The sequence below is a fragment of the Mustela erminea genome, chromosome 8 (genome assembly GCF_009829155.1).
Source record: "Mustela erminea isolate mMusErm1 chromosome 8, mMusErm1.Pri, whole genome shotgun sequence".
NCBI lineage: Eukaryota > Metazoa > Chordata > Mammalia > Carnivora > Mustelidae > Mustela > Mustela erminea.
The window spans coordinates 94,224,360-94,243,544 of NC_045621.1; the positions used below are offsets into that span (position 1 = coordinate 94,224,360).

A 19,185-nucleotide genomic window follows, 5' to 3' on the forward strand; every position below is an offset into this window, starting at 1 on the left:
TGTGCTCTCTGTTCAGCGGGGAGCCCCCTTCCCTTCCTCTCTCTCTGCCTGCCTCTCTGCCTACTTGTGATCTCTCTCTGTCAAATAAGTAAATTTAAAAATATATATATATATATATATATATATATATATAAAATAAATTTTTTTTAAAAAGTTGGTTCTTTGGAAGAATTAATAAAATTGATAACCCCCTAGCCAGATTTATCAAAAAGGAAAGAGAAAGCATCCCAATAAATAAAATCATGAATAAAAGAGGAGAGATCACAACCACCACTGAACAAACAATTATAAGAGAATATTATAAGAAATTATATGGCAAAAAACTGGGCAATCTGAAAGAAATAGACAAATTCCTAGAAACATACAAACTACTAAAGCTGAATGGAAGAAATAGGAAATTTGAACAGACCCATAATCAGCCAAGAAATTGAATCAGTAATCAAAAATCTCCCAATAAACAAAAATCCAGATCCCAATAAACAAAAGTCCAGCTTCTTAGGGAAATTCTACCAAACATTTAAAAAATTAATGCCTATTCTTCTCCAATTGTCTCTCCTTTTTTTTTTTTAAGATTTTATTTATTTATTTGACAGATGGAGAGAGCGCACAAGCAGTGGGAGTGACAGGCAGAGGGACAGGGAGAAGAAAGCTCCCCGCGGAGCAGAGAGGCGCCTGGGAGGCTCAGTTGGTTAGGTGTCTGCCTCTGACTGAGCCTCCCAGGCGCCCCTCTTTTTTATTTTTTTAAGATTTTATTTACTTATTTGAGAGGGAAAGTGAGCAAGAGAGAGCGCAGGAGCAGAGGGAGAGGGAGCCGAAGACTCAACTGATGAACAGGGAGCCCAAAACTGGGCTCAATCCCAGGACCCTATGATCATGACCTGAGCCAAAGTCAGATGTTTAACCAAATGAGCCACCCAGGCACCCATTCTCAAATTGTTTCAAAAAGTAGAAATGGAAGGAAAACTACCAAACTCCTTTTATGAGACCAGCATTACCCTGATTCTAAAACCAAAGACCCCACTAAAGGAGAATTATAAGCCAACATGAACATGAACATGAATGCAAAAATTCTCAACAAGCTTTTAGCAAATCAACTCCAATAGTACATGGAAAGAATTGTTCACCAGGGCGCCTGGGGACTCAGCTGAGCATCCATCTCCTGATTTTGGTTCACATCATGGTCTTGGAGTTATGGCATCCAACCCCCTGTTAGTTCTGAGCTCTGCATGGAGTCTGCTTGAGATTCTATCTCTCCCTCTCCTTCTGCCTCTCACATTGATGCACTTGTTCACTCTCTCTTTCTCTGTTTGAGATTTTCTCTCTCCCTTTCTCACTAAAATGAGTAAATCAATAAAATTAAAGAAGAAGAAGAAGAAGAAGAAGAAGAAGAATGGGGGCACCTGTGTGGCTCAGTAGTTTAAACATCTGCCTTCAGCTCAGATCATGATCCCTGGGTCCTGGGATCAAGCTCCACCTCGGGCTCCCTGCTCAGCAGTGGGGGCGGGCTTCTCCCTTTCCCTCTGCCCCCACTCCCCTTGCTTGTGCTCTCTCTGTATCAAATAAATAAATAAAATCTTTTTTAAAAAAGTAATTACCATGATCAAGTGGGATTTATTCCTGGGCTGCAGATGTGCTTCAATATTCAATCCATCAACATGATATACAGCATTAATGAAAGAAAGGATAAGAACAATATGATCTTCTCAATAGATGTAGAAAAATCATTTAACCAAAAGCAACCATTCTTGATAAAAACCCTCAGCAAAGTAGGTATAGGTAGAACATACTTCGACATCATAAAGGTTACTACCATCCTCAATGGGGAAAAACTGAGAGTTTTTCCTCTATGGTCAGGAACAAGGCAGGGATGTCTACTCTCATTATTACCATTTAACATAGTACTGGAAGTCTTAGCTTCAACAGTCAGACAACAAAAAGAAAACGCATCCAAATCAGCAAGGAAGAAGTCAAACTTTCACTATTTGCTGACAACATGATACTCTATATAAAAAACCCAAAGGACTCCACCAAAAAAGTTGCTAGAACTAATACATGAATTCAGCAGTCCCTGGATATAAAATCAACATACAGAAATCTATTGCATTTCTATACACCAATGACAAAGCAGCAGAGAAAGAAATCAAGGAATTGATACCATTTACAATCATGCCAAAAACAGTAGAATACCTAGGAATAAACCAAATCAAAGAGGTGAAAGATCTATACTCTGAAAACTACAAAACACCTATGAAAGAAATTGAAGAGGACACAAAAAAGTGAGAAAACATTCAATGCTCATGGGCTGGAAGAACAAACATTGTTAAAATGTCTATATTACCTAAAGCAACCTATACATTTAACACAATCCCTATCAAATATCACCAGCATTTTTCACAGTGCTAGAAATTTGTACGGAACACTCCTAAAATTTGTATGGAACCACAAAAGACCCCGAATAGCCAAAGCAATCTTGAAAAAGAAAAGCAAAGCTGGAGGCATCACAATTCCAGACTTCAAACTGTATTGCAAAACTGTAGTCATCAAGACAGTATAGTACTGACACAAAAACAGACACATAGATCAATGGAACAGAACAGAGAACCCAGAAATGGACCCACAACTCTATGGTCAACTAATCCTCAACAAAGCAGGAAGGAATATCTAATGTCAAAAAGACAGTCTCAGGGCACCTGTATGTCTCTGTCAGTTAAGCAGCTGCCTTCGGCTCCGGTCATGATCCCAGGGTCTTGGGGTTGAGACCCACTTGGGGTTCCCTGCTTGGTGGGGAGCCTGCTTCTCCCTCTCCCTCTGTCTGCTGCCTCCCCTACTTGTGGTCTCTCTCTCTCTCTCTCTCTCTCCCTGTCAAATAAATAAATAAAATCTTTTAGAAAAAAGACAGTCTCTTCAACAAATGGTGTTGGGAAAACTGGACAGCAACCTACAGAAGAATGAAATTGGACCACTTTCTTATACTATACACAAAAATAAATTCAAAATGGATAAAAGATGTTAATGTGAGACAGGAAACAATCAAAACCCTAGAGAACACAAGCAGCCTCAGCCTTAGCAACTTCTTGTTACTCTGAAGGCAAGGGAAACAAAAACAAAAATGAACTGTTGGGGCTTCATCAACAGCCCATCAAGGAAACAATCAACAAAATTAAAGCAGCCTCTAGAATGGGAGAATATATTTGCAAATGACATATCCAATAAAGGGTTAGTATCCAAAATATATACAGAACTTACCAGACTCAACACCCAAAAAACCAAATAATCCACTTAAGAAATGGGAAAAAACCATGAATAGGCACTTTTGCAAAGAAGACATCCTAACAGACACATGAAAAGATTCTCAACACCATTCATCATTAGGGAAATACAAATCAAATCACTATGAGTAACCACCTCTCACTTGTCAGAATAGCTAAAATTAAACCATATGGAACAATAGGTGTTGGCAAGGATTCAGAGAAAGGGGAATCCTCTTGCACTGTTGGTGGGAAAGCAAACTGATGCCGCCACTCTGGAAAACAGTATGGGTTCCTCAAAAGGTTAAAAATAGAACTACTCTAGGACCCAACAACTGCACCACTAAGTATTTACCCAACAAATACAAAAATACAGATTTGAAGGGTACATGAACCCCAATATTTATAGCAGCATTATCAACAATAGCCAAACTATTGAAAGATCCCAAATGTTTACTGACTGATAACTGGATAAAGAAGATGTGGTATATAGATACAGTAGAATATTACTCAACCTTCAAAAAGAATGAAATCTTGCCATTTGCAATGACAAGGATGGATCTAGGGTGTATTATGTTAAGAGAAAGAAGTCAGAAAAGACAGACACCATCAGTCATATGTGGAATTTAAGAAACAAAACGGATAAACATATGGGAGAGAGAGAATGGAGGGGGGAAACAAACCAAACAATAATAGATTCAACAATAGAGAACAAACTGAGGGATGATGGAGGAAGTAGGTGGGGGATGGGTTAGATGAATGATGGGTGATAGGTGATAGGCATTAAGGAGGGTACTTGCTATGATGAACACTGGGTGTTGTATGTAATTAACGAACCACTGAATTCTACTCCCAAAACCAATATTGCACCATACGTTAACTAACTAGAATGTAAATAAAAATTTGGGGAGAAAAAAAATGGAAGAGAGAAGGGGGAAACCTTGAAGACACTTTTTCCTACACCAACTCAGTACTCTCCCCCTCATTCTATCTTCCACCTCAATGTCCATAAAAATTCCACAGCTTTTTTAAAGATTTATTTATTTATTTGAGAGAGAGCACGAGCAAGAGAGCTCATGAATGAGGGGAGGGGCAAAGGGAGTGGAAGAGAGAGAATCCTCAGGCAGACTTCCCACCTAGTACAGAGCCCAACTGGGGGCTGAATCCCAGGACCCTGAGACCATGACCTGAGCTGAAATCCAGAATCAGCTGCCCAATCAACTGAGCCACCTGGGCACCCTTTACCATTGCCTTTTTTTTTTTTTAAGGTTATCTATTTATTTATTTATTTGACATAGAAAGAGAGACAGAGAGAGAACAAGCAGGGGGAGTGGTGGGCAGTTGGTGGGGAGTTGGAGAAACAGGCTGCCGAATAGTGTAGGAAGCCCAATGCGGGACTCGATCCCAGGACCCTGGGATCATGACCTGAGCAGAAGGCAGACACTTAACCACCCAGGTGCCCACCATTGCCTTTTGTTCAAAGCTACCTTAATAATGAGATGAACCCCGCAACTGCACTGATCCACCTGACCCTCCAGCACCCATCAGTCCATGGGGGAAAGTGCAACAGAGAAGTCTTTGCTTTCTCCACTTTTAGCATCTTGCTTAATACCACTGTAGTAAGGATTTAAGTCTTTCATTTTAGACTTCTTGCTTGAATCAGCTATTCAGACATTTGGCAGCTCAGCTCTTTCTCAACTCACCTGAGTTTCCAACACTGATTCTATTACATTCTGCACCACCCAGAAGCTTGAAACCTTCTAGAATGATAGAGGGGCCTTCTGAAGTCTTGACCAACATGCCAGCATGGAGATACTGTGCACAGAGAGGGCACCACCTCCAGGACGTGGTATGTATATGCCATGAGTCAACAACCACCATAAGATGCACAGTGCCCATCAGGTGGAATGCAAGTGTCCAGGATATAAGAGTTGGAAGAAGTGTCCCTGCTCACCATCTCTTCCGGTGATCCCCTTGGAAAATTTGTGCTCTCTTCTCCACAGCTTGAGACCCTGGATCCAGAGGTCCTGGATCCAGAGGTCCTGGCTTCAGGAGAGTAACACTTTCACCAAGAGACACAGCAGAGCCCCATAAACATGAAACCACAGCTGCTGCTCTGCCGTTTTGGGCTCCTCATGCCAATAGCTAGGAGGCAAGGAAGAGTTACAATATGGCAGGTTTAACTGACCTCATTGGCAGTAGCTGTTACGCACTGTGGGGAGGAATCCAGTGGGGCTTCTCTTCATATGACCACTGACCAGATTCAGCCATGGCCTGAGAAAAGTACTGTGGTGACCAAAGTCTCAGGCCCCTTTGGAATAAAGTTCTGTAAGCCACACCCAGTAAACAGTGCTGGTTTCTGAGAATGAGGAGACTCTTGCTGTGGCAAGAGTCCTGATGAGTATCAGTTGTAGCTTTAAGATCAGCTGCAGCTGCAAGCACTGCAGTTCATCCTACAAACCTTCCTCTTGTAGGTTGCCAGGAAAAGAGCCAACCAGGATCCTGGAAGGGCTGTTCCTGGGTGCAATGCAGTTACTATATAAAGCATGTGGTTCTGAGAGGCGCAAGTGTCAGTGTTACTGCACTTTATTATATGTCATCCAGATACCCACTCTAGGACCTCATCCCCCACAGCTGCTGGGAGTGTTGACTGTTGAAGTCTCCCAGCCAGATCCCTTTCTGGGAATTGACCTTGACCCAAAGAAGCTGCTTCACCTCAAGTTACATCTTCTCCACAGAGGAAACTTGCATGCAATGACTGGTAGATGTTGGAGTCTAAAGCCCCGTTCCTTTGGCTTGATCTGGGACCTCTCTGAGGAGCTGTCTGACCTCCAGAGCTCCTTGTGGGACAGGCTGAGGTCTTGGTTGCAACCACATCACATTCAAATTCTCCTACTACCCTGTTGTGCTTTCTTTGTCTCCACTAGGTCTTGATCCTGAGCGCACGCCCCCCAAGTCTCCTGCACACAATCCCTGTCTCAGAGTCCTTTTCTGAGGAGTCACACAATAAGGGACAAGCAATCACAGGCCAGCACCCATAGAATGCAGCAGGAGAGAGCACCCTTGGATAAGTGCAACAAAGAGATCCGGGCTTAGGGCAATACACTGAACTGTGCTTATTGAAAGCTGGTAAGGTACCTTAGGAAATGATTAGAATATATTTAAAACCGAAGCATCTGGGTGGCTCAGTCGTTAAGCGTCTGTCTTCAGCTCAGGTCATGATCCCAGGGTCCTGGGGTCAAGCCCCATGTTGGGCTCCCTGCTGAGCGGGAAGCCTGCTTCTCCCTCTCCCACTCCCCCTACTTGTGTTCCCTCTCTCACTATGTCTCACTCTGTCAAATAAAAATAAATAAATAAAAATAAAAGCTTTAGAATATGTGTAAAAACTGAATGTGGTCTCATTTTTCCATCTTAAATTGGCAAGGAAGAACAAAATTGCAGTGGTAGGACTATAATGCTGTACGGAGTACACAAGTTTTCTGGAGGTCAATGTAGTAACATATATCAAGAGTATTAAAATGTTTTCCCCTTTGACTCATTAATTCCTCATCAAAAAATTATCTGAAGATTTAAATTGGGGCATTGGGGCACCTGGGTGGCTCAGTCGATTAAGTGTCTGCCTTAGGCTCACGTCATGATCCCAGGGTCCTGGGATCAAGCCCCATGTTGGGCTCCCTGCTCAGTGGGGAGTCTGCTTCTCCCTCGCACTCTACTCCCTTCACCCTGCTCATGCTCTCTCTCTCTCAAATAAATAAAATCTTTCAAAAAATAAAGATTTAAATTAAATTTGTAAAAATACACTACACAGATGGACTTCATAATAATCTAGACAGCCATTAAATAATAATGAAATATATTTACCAACTGAAAAGATGTTCATTATATACTGTTGAATTGTAAAAGGAAAGATAAAAAAAAAACAGCTTAGGTAATAGTGTGTTTCACATGGAGGGAGGTACATCACCAAAATGTTAACAAGTAATATTTCTGTGTGATACAGCTTGATATAGTTTTTTTAATCTTTTTGTTTATCTGTGTTTCTGCTCTTCTTCTGTGAATGTGTATTACCTGCAGTTGTTAAAATTATAATTTACTATAAAATAAGGAATCAATGATTATCTAATTTTATGGAAAACACAATGTAAGGGCCTATTTAGCCAGAGCGGCCCCACCTCGGTTGAACAGTCATTTTGTTGTTTATGCAGTAGAAGTTAAATTGATCCTGCCCGCACCAGGGGAACTTATTTAAAAGCAAGTCCGGGAAACCAGTCCCAGGTAACAAAGCCCAGGTCAGGTAGAGATAAACTCCCTGAATGCAGGGATGAGTCGGGTCAGGTGGAGACACCCAATCAGTAAAGCGCGCATACTGTCTCCTAGCTACCAAGGAGTGTGGGCCCTGCCTTTTGGGCGCCAATTCTCACCCACATGATAGGCTATGGGGTGAATTGTAATTCAGTTGGCCACCCGCGTGTGACCCAGCATGACTGTGCAGCTTTTTCTGTGTGTTGCAATCTCATTGGCCACCTGTGTGTGGCCAGGCTCAACCACATGGTCTTTGCTCTATAAAAGTTAGTCTGTGAGGCTGGGGGTGGTCACCCTCTCTGTAAGAGGTGGCCCTGAACAGTCAGTTTGATTCTCAATGCTTGGCACGAAATAAAGCTTTGCTTGACCTTTGCTTTGTATCGGTCTCGATCCTTTGATTACAAACCTAACAACATTAATAAGAATCTCCCACTTCTACTTTCCTCTTTTGTATCAATTTATACTTTAAGTATTATGGTATACTGGCATATTTCTGCAATTTGTATTTGTAATCTGCCTCCATCTTTAGGTAAGTTTCTAAGGACCTACCTTTTTTTTTTTTAAGATTTTATTTATTTGGGAAAGAGAGAGAGAACGAGCAGGGTGGTAGGGAAGGACAGAGGCAGAGGGAGAAGCAGGTCCCTGCTGAGCAGGGACCCCTCCTCAGGACTCAACCCCAGGAACCCAGGATCACAACCCAAGCTGAAGGCAGACACTTAAATAACTGAGCCACCCAGGTGCCCCTCCAAGGCCCTATCTACAAAAAACAGCTGCCCACTCCAAGATACTTCAACACTTTGAGGAGTGAAGAGGAGTGCACTGAGCGGTAGCACAGAAGGAAGTAGCAGCACAAAACACTCGAGCCGTTTGTTCCTGTTAATTAAAATACAACACAAAACCCATAGAGACCACACCCTTGGATATTTCCGTTGAAGTCGAAGTCGTGCTGGGAATCAGATTCTTCATCCTGTTGCCTCCCACGTACTGTGCAACCAAATGCTTTCTAAAAACCTGCTATGGGGCAAACAATCCTCTCTATTAACTGCTAAAAGGAGCATGGGCTCTTTTTTGGTTTTGTGTTTGTGTTTTGTTTCATTTAGTTACTTCAGAATAACTTGTCAGGCTTGCAGCTCAGATCAGAAAAATGTTTCATTTGGTTCCATCTGAACTGCTTGTAGTGCATCTTTTTCTGAGCTGCCTGTCAACCACCAGTCTCCTGGGACTGATAAAAGATGGACGATTAACCCATGACGCTGGCACAGACTGCCACGGCTGCACACTAAGTGTATGAATCTCTCTGTCTTTGAAGAATGGGGTGTGAAATTTCCTTTTTCAGTTTCAAGCCAAGGAGATGGGTTTTATCTTGTGAAACACTGGGTAATTATTGGGCCCCAACCTGTAACAGAAACAATTTAACTGGTTGAGACTTAGTAGCAAAAGGAATAAATTATATCAGTCTTCAGTGTACTCCAGTGTGCCTGGATCCCTAGAATATAAGCTCCATGACCCGCAGGGACTTTTGTCTGCTCACTATAGTATCTTAGTACTAATGTATAGAAGGTATATTTTCTATCTCAGTACTAATGTATAGCAGATACTAAATATTTCTTGCATGATTGAATGAGTGGAACAAAGTAAGAGGATTGCTGAAATTTTAGGGGCAACAGGTAGGGGCTATTGTCCAAATTATCCTTCTCCATCAGAAGACTACAGCCTGTAATTCTATGGTCAGAACTGAACCCATTTACCTTAAGGTTCTTATTTCACTTAAAATGAAAATGCTCTTTGGGCACGAGGGCGGTTCAATCAGTTAAGCATCCAACACATGATTTTGGCTTAGGTGGTGATCTCATGGGGCATGAGTTCCCCACTCAGCGGGAAGTCTGCTTGAGATTCTCTCTCTCCCTTTCCCTCTGCCCCTCCCCCCACTTGTGCACACACTGTCTCAAATAATCTTTAAAAAAAATGAAAATGCCCAACTTTATTGAAAATTAACTTGACAGTTTATGAAAATGTAGAATATCCATTCCCTTTCACCTAGGGCCAGCCCTTCCAAGAATCTATCATCGAGAACTACACGCACATACAAAGATGTTTAATGCACTGTTGTTTCTGGTGGAGAACACAGGAAGGAAAAGAGGGGTAAAACCTAACCGAATCTAACAGCCATTGGTAAGGGATTGGTTAAAAGTTAAATAAAATTAAATAAATTTTAAAAAGTTAAATTGGTTAAAAGTTAAAAGTTAAATAAGTTAAAAAACTTAACCACTGACTCTCCTTCCATTGATCAAAGATTCTCTTAGGACCTTCACTTCATTTCTCCTCCACGGTAGTTCTGAGAGGCATGAGCCAGTTCCTCATTGCTGACAACAGGGACACTTGACAGGCACAGAGGGCAGGAGATGCACTCAAGTGGCTCAAAGCCCATGAGGAGCTGGAAGGAGAAACGGGTGAGCCTGGGAAGATCTGATCTGATGCATAAAAGCATCTGATATAGTGATAGAGGTGTGTTTTACATAAACACACACACAAACACATACATACATATATACATACTATATATTCATACACACACACATATATGTATTTTTAAAGAAGGCTCATCTTTTAAAGATACATTATATACAAGAATATTTACAAAAGAAATTATATGTCAGAAATTTGTCCCCAAATAATTTGGCATCAAGAGAAGATGGCGGGCTTATAGACCCAACAAGTTTGGACTAGATGATGGAAACATAGGGGTGCATAATTCTATCCTTTCTGATCTTTTACATATTTGAAAATTTTCCATTATGCACACCAAAAAAATGAAAGAAAATGTGCTCTTTCGTTTCTTAAATGATTTTAAGTCTTCCAAGTTCCCAGTTTTAATCACTCAAAGAAAATGTCTGGCATCAAGCCAAAAACCTGAAAAGAAAACCAACCAGATCAAGGCAGAAAACTGCTTGTGCCAACTGGGTGATGTAATATTTGCAGAGTTCAGAGAAAAGAGGGAGGATCACAGGCAGGAAGGTCAGAAAGCTTCACAAAGCAGGTGGGACAGTAAGGACACAGGTCTAATAGTTACGAGTGCATATCCCATGTTGATAAGGGGACTATGGATCCCTACAAATGGGAGTGCCCCCCAGATCGGTCCCACATGGGTCCTCAAAGCACAGTCCTCAGGGGGACACACTCCTGGAATACTGGCATTTGATCTTGGCCTCTTCAAAACTCCATTCGTTTTTCCCAGGCATACATCATACACATTCTTGGTCTCTGCTCCCAGGTGGCAGTGATGCTTATGATGCCCTTCCTAACGTCACCTTCCACCAGCCTCAACTGCTCGTCCTAAATACAGCTGAGGTGCAGAATATACCCACGTCAGCAGATGGCAGTGTGCAGTTTTGCAGTGTGGTGGGCTAATGAGCCTTTCCTGGTACAGAGGGCTGTAGTGGCTCTGGCTGAGCACGCATAAGCGCACTCAAAGCAAGGTTTCACATACACACACACACATCATATATATAGTAAACCATAATTTATAGTATAGAAATATACTTTAATTAATCAATCCTGAATGGGGTTAAATAATAGACTATATCTGTGCCAGGCATATTCACACATATTATGAAGCACTTTACACATATTCTCTCACTTAATTTTTTTTTTAAGATTTTATTTATTTATTTGACAGAGAGAGATCACAAGTAGACAGAGAGGCAGGCAGAGAGGAAGGAATGGGAAGCAGGCTCCCCGCTGAGCAGGGAGCCCGATGCGGGACTCCATCCCAGGACCCTGAGATCATGACCTGAGCCGAAGGCAGAGGCTTAACCCACAGCCACCCAGGCGCCCTCTCACTTAATTTTTATGGCAAGGGCCTGGTTAGCAGGTACTATTATTATCCCACAGATAAAACCCTCTTGCACAGAAAGGGCAGAGCAGGTCCCTCTGTCATTGCACTTGATAAACAGACTGCCCATCAGTCTGCTTCCTGGCCTCCCTTCGCCTGCCCACCCCCTGCAATCTGACTTCCATACCTTTCATGTCCCTGAAACTCCTTTCACCATGTTCAGTTGCTACCAGCTGGGACTGCTCCACAGCATTGTCTATCGACAAGGATTGCTTCTGGAATCTCCTCTTTTGACTTTTGAGATTCCCCTCTTATTTCTCTGGCTGTTCTTTCTTAGTCTCCCCCATGGCATCTCCTCCTCAGCCTCTCCGTCACTGCTGTTCTTCAGGCTTCGTGCCTGGATGTGTCTTTTCTCTTTCGTCAGATGCTCCCTGGGTGACTACATCTACTTCCAAAGTTTCTCCATCATCTCTTCTGAGGATTTCTCAGTCTATTTCTGCTGCCCAAATATCTCTCTTCTAAAATGAGAAGGAAAAGAAAAAGTTAGCTTCAACACATCTTTATTTATACATTTTTTTAACAAAGTGTTTTCCTTTTACAATCTTTTCAAAATACGTTTCTGGAAAACGCCCACCATTTAACCCACTAAGCAAAGCTCATCCTCATTCTAAATCAGCTTAATCATACTTACTGTTTGTCAGAACCCAACTTTGTTTTTCAATTCAAACACATGTGTTAATACTTGTTTCAAAAAATAGTCTAGAGGTGCCTGGTTGGCTCAGTTAGTTAAGAATCTGACTTTGAAAAATAAATAAAAAATAAAAATAAATAAATTAAAAAAAAAAAAAAAAAGAATCTGCCTTTGGCTCAGGTCATGATCCCAGGGTCCTGGGATCTAGCCCTGTGTCAGGGTCCCCGCTCAGCAGGGAGCCTGCTTGTCCCTCTCCCTCTGTCCTCCTCCCATTTGTGCTCTCTCCTGCATGCTCAATCACTATCTCTCTCTCACTCAAATAAATAAATAAAATCTTTTTTAAAAACAAAAGAAATAGTCTAATAACCACTAGGAGACAAAGAATGGAACACAATTTGTAAAGGCCATGATTAAAAGCAGTCAAATTAACATCAAAATAACACAGATACATAGGGCGCCTGGGTGGCTCAGTGGGGTTAATCCTCCACCTTTGGCTCAGGTCATGATCACAGGGTCCTGGAACCTAGCCCTGCATGGGCTCTGCTCAGCAGGGAGCCTGCTTCCCCCTCTCTCTGCCTGCCTCTCTGCCTACTTGTGATCTCTGTCTCTGTCAAACGAATAAATAAAATCTTTATAAAATAACATAGATACAATGTGATTAATGTATCCATTTTTATAATAGCTATAAAAACAAGAGTAAATTTAAATACAGTTTCTCATTCTTTTAATTTATAATAATATACTGTAAGGTATGGTTTAAATAAATTGTGAAATGAGAAGTATGATGAGATTTTTAAATATTTTTTCAGTAACTGTGTGTGTGTATAATTCTAATATTTAGCTTTTGGGAAAAATGAAATAAGTATCATATAAAAATAGGTAAATACTGCCATCATTCCCACTGCACTTACCACTACTTTTGATACATATAATGATCAAACTTCTCATATTTAGGTAACTAAGGAGAAAAGCAAATGACTAAAAAGGCACTTCATCAAGTACTGCTAAAAACTAATTTGGTCAGTAGCTAGCATAAAATTTTATTTTGGTAATAAGAGGTACGATAGGTCAAACATTTTACAAGGTGGGGATTGACTATATTTGGAAGAAAATACCTCATAGTATGTTTGATAAATATCTTATAGATTTTGCACACCAGGTAAAATAACTCATCAAAATTTAGCCTGCTAGTTTTATTCAAAGTGAGATAAAGTGTTGGTAACCCAGGAATATATTACAGTTTGATTTAAAAGTACATTAATCTGTACTGCTACAGCTGTTGAAGGAAGGTTCCTTCCCAGCCCAAGATACATCTCGGAAAAATAGCCCTTTTTTATTTTAATATAGTCGATGTGCAATGTTGTATTAGTTTCAAATGTACAACATAGTGACTCAACAATTCTGTACATTACTCAGTGCTCACCATGATAAGCGCAGTCACCATCTGTCATCATATGTTATTATAATCCCACTAACTATATTCCCTGTGCTATACTTTCATTCCATGATTTATTTATAACTGGGAGTTTGTACCTCTTGATCCCTTTCACTGATTTCGCCCATTCCCATCCCCTTCCCAATCAGTTCTCTGTATTTATTATTCTGTTTCTGTTTGTTCATTTGTTTTGTTTTTTAGATCCCACATATAAGTGAAACCATATGGTATGTCTTTGCTTGACTTATTTCACCTAGCATAAATACTCTTTGGGTTCATTCATGTTGTCACAAATGGCAAAATCTCATTCTTTTTTTAATGACTGAGTAACATTCCAATACCTTGTATCTACTAGAGATTCATTTTGAAATGTTTACATATAAAATGATATATCTAGGATTTGCTTCAAATTTGTAAGGGAGTGCTAAGAAATATATTTAACCTCTGTGGTCTTCCTTCCAAAACCCATAAGTACAGTTTAATCATGAGAAAAACATCAGACAAATCCCAAATGCCAGATGTTTTGCAAAATATCTGAGCAGTATACCTCAAAACTATCAATGTCATCAAAACCAAGGAAAGTCTAAGGAACTGTCACAGACCCGAGAGACCAAGGAGATATGACAGTGTGATGTAATATGGTGTCCTGGATGGAATCCCAGAAAAGAAGAAGGACATTAGGAGGAAACTAGCAAAATTTAAATAAAGTATGGAGTTTAGCTAATAGTACTACACCAAAGTTCATTCTTTAGCTGTGACAAACGTATTATAGTAAGATGTTACCAACAGGGAAAAACAAGGCACAGAATATATGAGAATTGATATACTATCTTGCATAACTTTTAGTAAGTCTTAAACCATTTTAAAATAGATTTTTTTAAAGACAGTAGTGATGGTGGAGAAGGAAAAGAAGAGATGTGTGTTGTTGGACCAGGAATGGCCACATGTTGACAGTTACTGGAAGTTCTTTATACTATTCTATATATACTATATAATGGAAGTTCTTTATACTATTCTGTCTACATTTGTGTATGTTTAAAATTCTCTTTATAAGAGGGTAAAATGTGTGTGTGTGTGTGTGTGTGTGTGTGTGTGTGTGTGTGTGTATATTTATATATGTATAAATATACAGTTTGGGGGTCCTCAGTTTTGATCATTTACTAGGAGGGCTCACAGGCCTCACCATATAATTGTACTCACAGCTACCATTTATTACAGCAAAAGTATAGAAAATAAAATCAGCAAAGAGAAAAGGCACATGGAGCAATCCAAAGGAGACTAAACACAAGCATCCCAGAGTTCTCTTCCTATGGAGTCATATGGAGTGCATTTAATTCCACCCCAGCATCCAACTTGACAACAAATGTCACACTATTTACCAGGGAAGCTCATTAGAGAAGCCCAGAGTTTTTACTGGGGTCTGGTCACATAGGCACCCTCTAAATAGCAATATCAAGATTCTAGACTCCCAGAACAAATTCAGCATAAACTATATTGTGTGCACAAACATTTTAGGCACAGTAGGCTATTTTTGTCATTTAGGGAAAGTGTCTTATCAGTGTAGGGAACTTTTACCCATCAAGCTCCCAAATGCTAGCAAAAGGCCAACCTTGCAAGCAGGACTTTCTAGGAATGGCATTCTCTGGCGCACACACACACACACACACACACACACACACACACAGGCATTTGACATTCTGGGACATAGCAGAGAGATATTACATAACTCACACCCTCCTCTTGCTATGGAAAGTATCCCCACAGCCGTCATTTGGAGACCTCTTGTCAGAAACAAAGTTTTGAGAAATCAACCTTGAGGATAGAAGAGAAAGAGGACAGCAAAAAGGAAAAATAGGAAAGATAAGACCTTTGGAGAGGAAGAGCCCAAATCGGGTTGGCAAACTGCTCCTAGCTATCTCCTACATCCATTGTTATTAGTATGAGGGTTATGGCTGTTCTGTAGCACATAGAGTTTGAAGTTCCTAAAAACTATACAAGTGGTCCAGAGCTTGTGAAGAGCTGAGGGGTACAGGGCCATAAGTGTTCCCATTCCTTTCCGATGAGGCAAGACATACAGTCTCCGATACGCTACAGTACATCAGCAGTGAGCACTTTTGTTAAACCTTGTCTTTTGTGAAGAGTGTATTTGTACATGCATGGGGGTTTTAAAGGAATTACAGTAACTTCTGTCACCCTGTTTCAGATTAAGAAAAAAATTTTTCATGTATGGAAAACTCAAAAAATGGAAGTGGTCCAGGCTTCCCTTAATCTCTTGGAGGCCCAAGAAAGAGTACTGGTTGATGATACACAAGGTAGAAGTCATCAGCACCCTGATGGTGATGAGAAATAGAAGCAGAAAAATGGGGGCACCTGGGTGGCTCAGTGGGTTAAGCCTCTGTCTTTGGCTCAGGTCATGGTCTCAGGGTCCTGGGTTAGAGCCCAGTCTCAGGCTTTCCGCTCAGCAAGGAGCCTGCTTCCCCCTCTTTATCTGCCTGCCTCTATGCCTACTTGTGATCTCTCTGTGTCAAATAAATAAATAAAATCTTAAAAATAAAAATAAGGAAGCAGAAAAATGTTTACCATTTTTCTCCTGGGCCATTTATCTCCTGCCTAATTCTGATAAGGATCAAATAGGTGCTGGTTGCTACATTCTTAAAGGATCTCATAACTGCCTGTACATCTCGCCAATAGCTAATATCAAGTTGAATAAGCAACAGAGAACTCATATGAAAGCAGTTTTGAGTAGAAATTCCAAGAAAATATTTGTGATCTAATACTTCCTGCATGTCCCCACCCCCTCGAACACTAAATATATAACCACCAGTTTCATATAGCAAAGGTGCAGCTCTTTCTGCTTATGGGTCCTACCCCCATGCTACTTAAATAAACTTGCTAAATTCCACGATAAAAACCTCTCAAAAATTCCTTCCAAACCAGGCTTGCTCAACGATCCCGCAACAACTGGAATGAAGAGGGTCACCCAACAGACCTTCTTTAGGAGAAAGAAGGGCCCTGGGGCCAGACCACTTAAGGGACCCACCGAAGAAGAGGCGTCCACAAAGGATAACCAAGAACGGCCGAACAGGAGAAAAAGCAAGTGGAACAACGTTGGGTAAAGATTCCCAGGGAGTGAAGAAAATCAAGAGGACAGAGGATGCAAGCCAACAGTTGTGTTTAGGAGAGGAGTTCATCAAAAATGTCAAATATTTCGCCGATTTTCCCCACTCAGCACCAACTACCACCACTCTGCCAACGACCCCTACCTAGTACTGTGTATACATTTCTTTGGACTCTGGTACAGAGCTTCACCTGGTGATTCACAGTTTATTTCCTCCAATTACCCGGCTCAGGCAGGTCTGAATCTTACTCATTTTTCTCTTCCATAGAAGAGAAACCACTGCTCAGCTAGTATCAGTGAAATGATCTGAAGAACATTTGAAAAACAACCCGAGCCGAGATGCAACCTTTTAATCGGCTCCAGAAGCCAAACTTCTCGCGACACCGCCACACTACGCAGGCGCAAAGGCAAAACCCGCGCGCTTCCTCCAGGTCTTTGCATTTGGCGCGAAATCCCGGCTCCGTGGGCGGGGCTGAGGGAGAAGCTGCACTCATTGGGCAGGTTTGGCGCGAAATCCGCGAGCTCTTGCGCCACGATTGGTTCTGGCCATCCCGGTGGGCCGAGGGGGCGGGCGGCGGCGGCGGCGGCGGCGCGCGCAAAGCGATCGCGTAAGTGGTGTAGCGGCTCGTGGCTGCTGAGCGTGTCGGCAGCTGCTCGTCGCCACCCGGCAGCCATGGACCTTGCGGCGGCAGCGGAGCCGGTCGCCGGCAGCCAGCACCTGGAAGTCCGTGACGAGGTGGCCGAGAAGTGTCAGAAACTGTTCCTGGATTTCTTGGAGGAGTAAGTCGGCGGGCTCCCCTTCCTCACGGAACTTCCCGGAGCTTCCCCTCCCCGCTTCCGGAGCCCCGGCGCCCAGGGCCTGCCGACTCGCGGCTCCCGGGGCGGTGGAGCAGCAGTGCGTTGGGGACCCGAGGGGCCACGCACCTCGCAGAGTGCCCCACGCCCCACTTGGGGCTTAGCCGGGCTGTCCCGGAGGACTAAAATTCCCCAGGAGCCATTTTTCAGATTCTGAAAGCAGCGCTTTGGTCCCATCATTCCGTCTTCAGCGCCTGTAAGGCTGGTGGTCCCGTCGGCCCTGGTTACCGGTGCGGAAACAGGCTCGGGGAGGATAAGCGCTACCGAGAAGGGAGCCCTGCAGAGTCCTGATTGGACCAGACAGCCAGGCCCCTTCGTGTTGGGGGCACCGAGGGCCCGGGCAACCCCTGGACCCTATGGAGATAAACTACTGGAGTGAACCCTGCACGTACACAGATGCTGGGGGGAGGGGGAGTTCCAACCTGCTTGAAAGTGAGCACACTCCCTCCCTTTCCTTCTGCCTCCTGCTTCCCCACGAACACTTTTTGTTTTGGGGTTTTTTTTTTGTTTTTGTTTTTGTTTTCAGTTGCCTTCTAACCTTCCAAGCTCTTGGCCTCTCATAACCTCCCCTGCCTGGCTTTTTACCACTGCCACCCGTTACTTTTCTTAGATAGTGCAGATGTATCACCTTTTTCCCTAAGCGTATGGACTTTGGACTGTTTCATTAAATTCTTTTTTTTTTTATTGTAAAATATGCATAACATAAAAGTTACCACTTAACGTTTTTAAGTGTAGAGTTGAGTGGCGTGAAGTACATACATGCATTTTATTAAGCAACTATCACCACCATCCATCTCCAGAACTCTTTTTGGTATTCCCAGACTGACACTCTGCAACCACTAAACCATAACCCCAAACCCTTCCCAGCCCCAGCACCCGGGAACCACCCTTCTCCATACTATGAATGTCACTATTCTAGGAACCTCATTCATATACTTGGAGTCAGTTTTTGTCCTTTTGTGACCTGCTTATTCCACCATAATGTTATCTTCAAGGTTCATCCATGTGAACAGGATGTGTCAGTTTCTTTTCTTTATGTGTGTGTCAATTTCTTCTTAAGGCTGACTATTTCACTATATGCACATACCACTTTTTGTCCTTTCATCCATGGACTTTTGGATTGTTTCCACACTTTTACTACTGTGAATAATTCTGCTGTCTTATGAAATTCTGATGTATTTAAAACCGTAATTTAATTTACATTCCCTACCTCTGCCTGACAGCTCATTTTTTCAAAGCCCAGCTAAAGACTCAACTCCGTTGTGAAACCCTATAAGCCTTTCAGTCAGCACCAATCAGTTTTTCCCTTATGCTCCTAAGGTACCACTTTCCCTTATCTCTGTAGAGTAACTTACATCTACCTGTCAGTCATTTCATCTTGCATGTAAATCCCTTTTTTTTTTTTTTTTAAAGATTTTATTTATTTGACAGACAGATCACAAGCAGGCAGAGGCAGGCAGAGAAAGAGAAAGAAGCAGGCTCCCTGCTGAGCAGAGAGCCCGATGTGGGGCTCGATCCCAGGACTCTGAGATCATGACCTGAGCTGAAGGCAGAGGCTTAACCCACTGAGCCACCCAGGCGCCCCGTAAATCCCTTTCTTAACCCCACCTGACCACCACACCATATTGCAAAGGTCCTCAGTTAATGTTTGTTTTCTTTCAAATTCTCAAGGTCTTTCAAGGCTGAATTCCAATGTCACTTTTT

At 42.1% G+C, this 19,185-nt stretch overlaps 1 protein-coding gene across 1 annotated transcript in view; it reads left to right on the forward strand.

Moving 5' to 3' along the window:
• Nucleotides 1-17,199: 17,199 nt before the first annotated feature.
• Nucleotides 17,200-19,185, forward strand: part of MCM6 (minichromosome maintenance complex component 6) — a 36,389-nt gene continuing 34,403 nt past the window's right edge. The window contains exon 1 of the mRNA XM_032353826.1: nucleotides 17,200-17,406. Within this exon, the coding sequence (XP_032209717.1) occupies nucleotides 17,300-17,406 (107 nt within the window). The 5' untranslated portion in view covers nucleotides 17,200-17,299. The remainder of the gene's footprint in view (nucleotides 17,407-19,185) is intronic.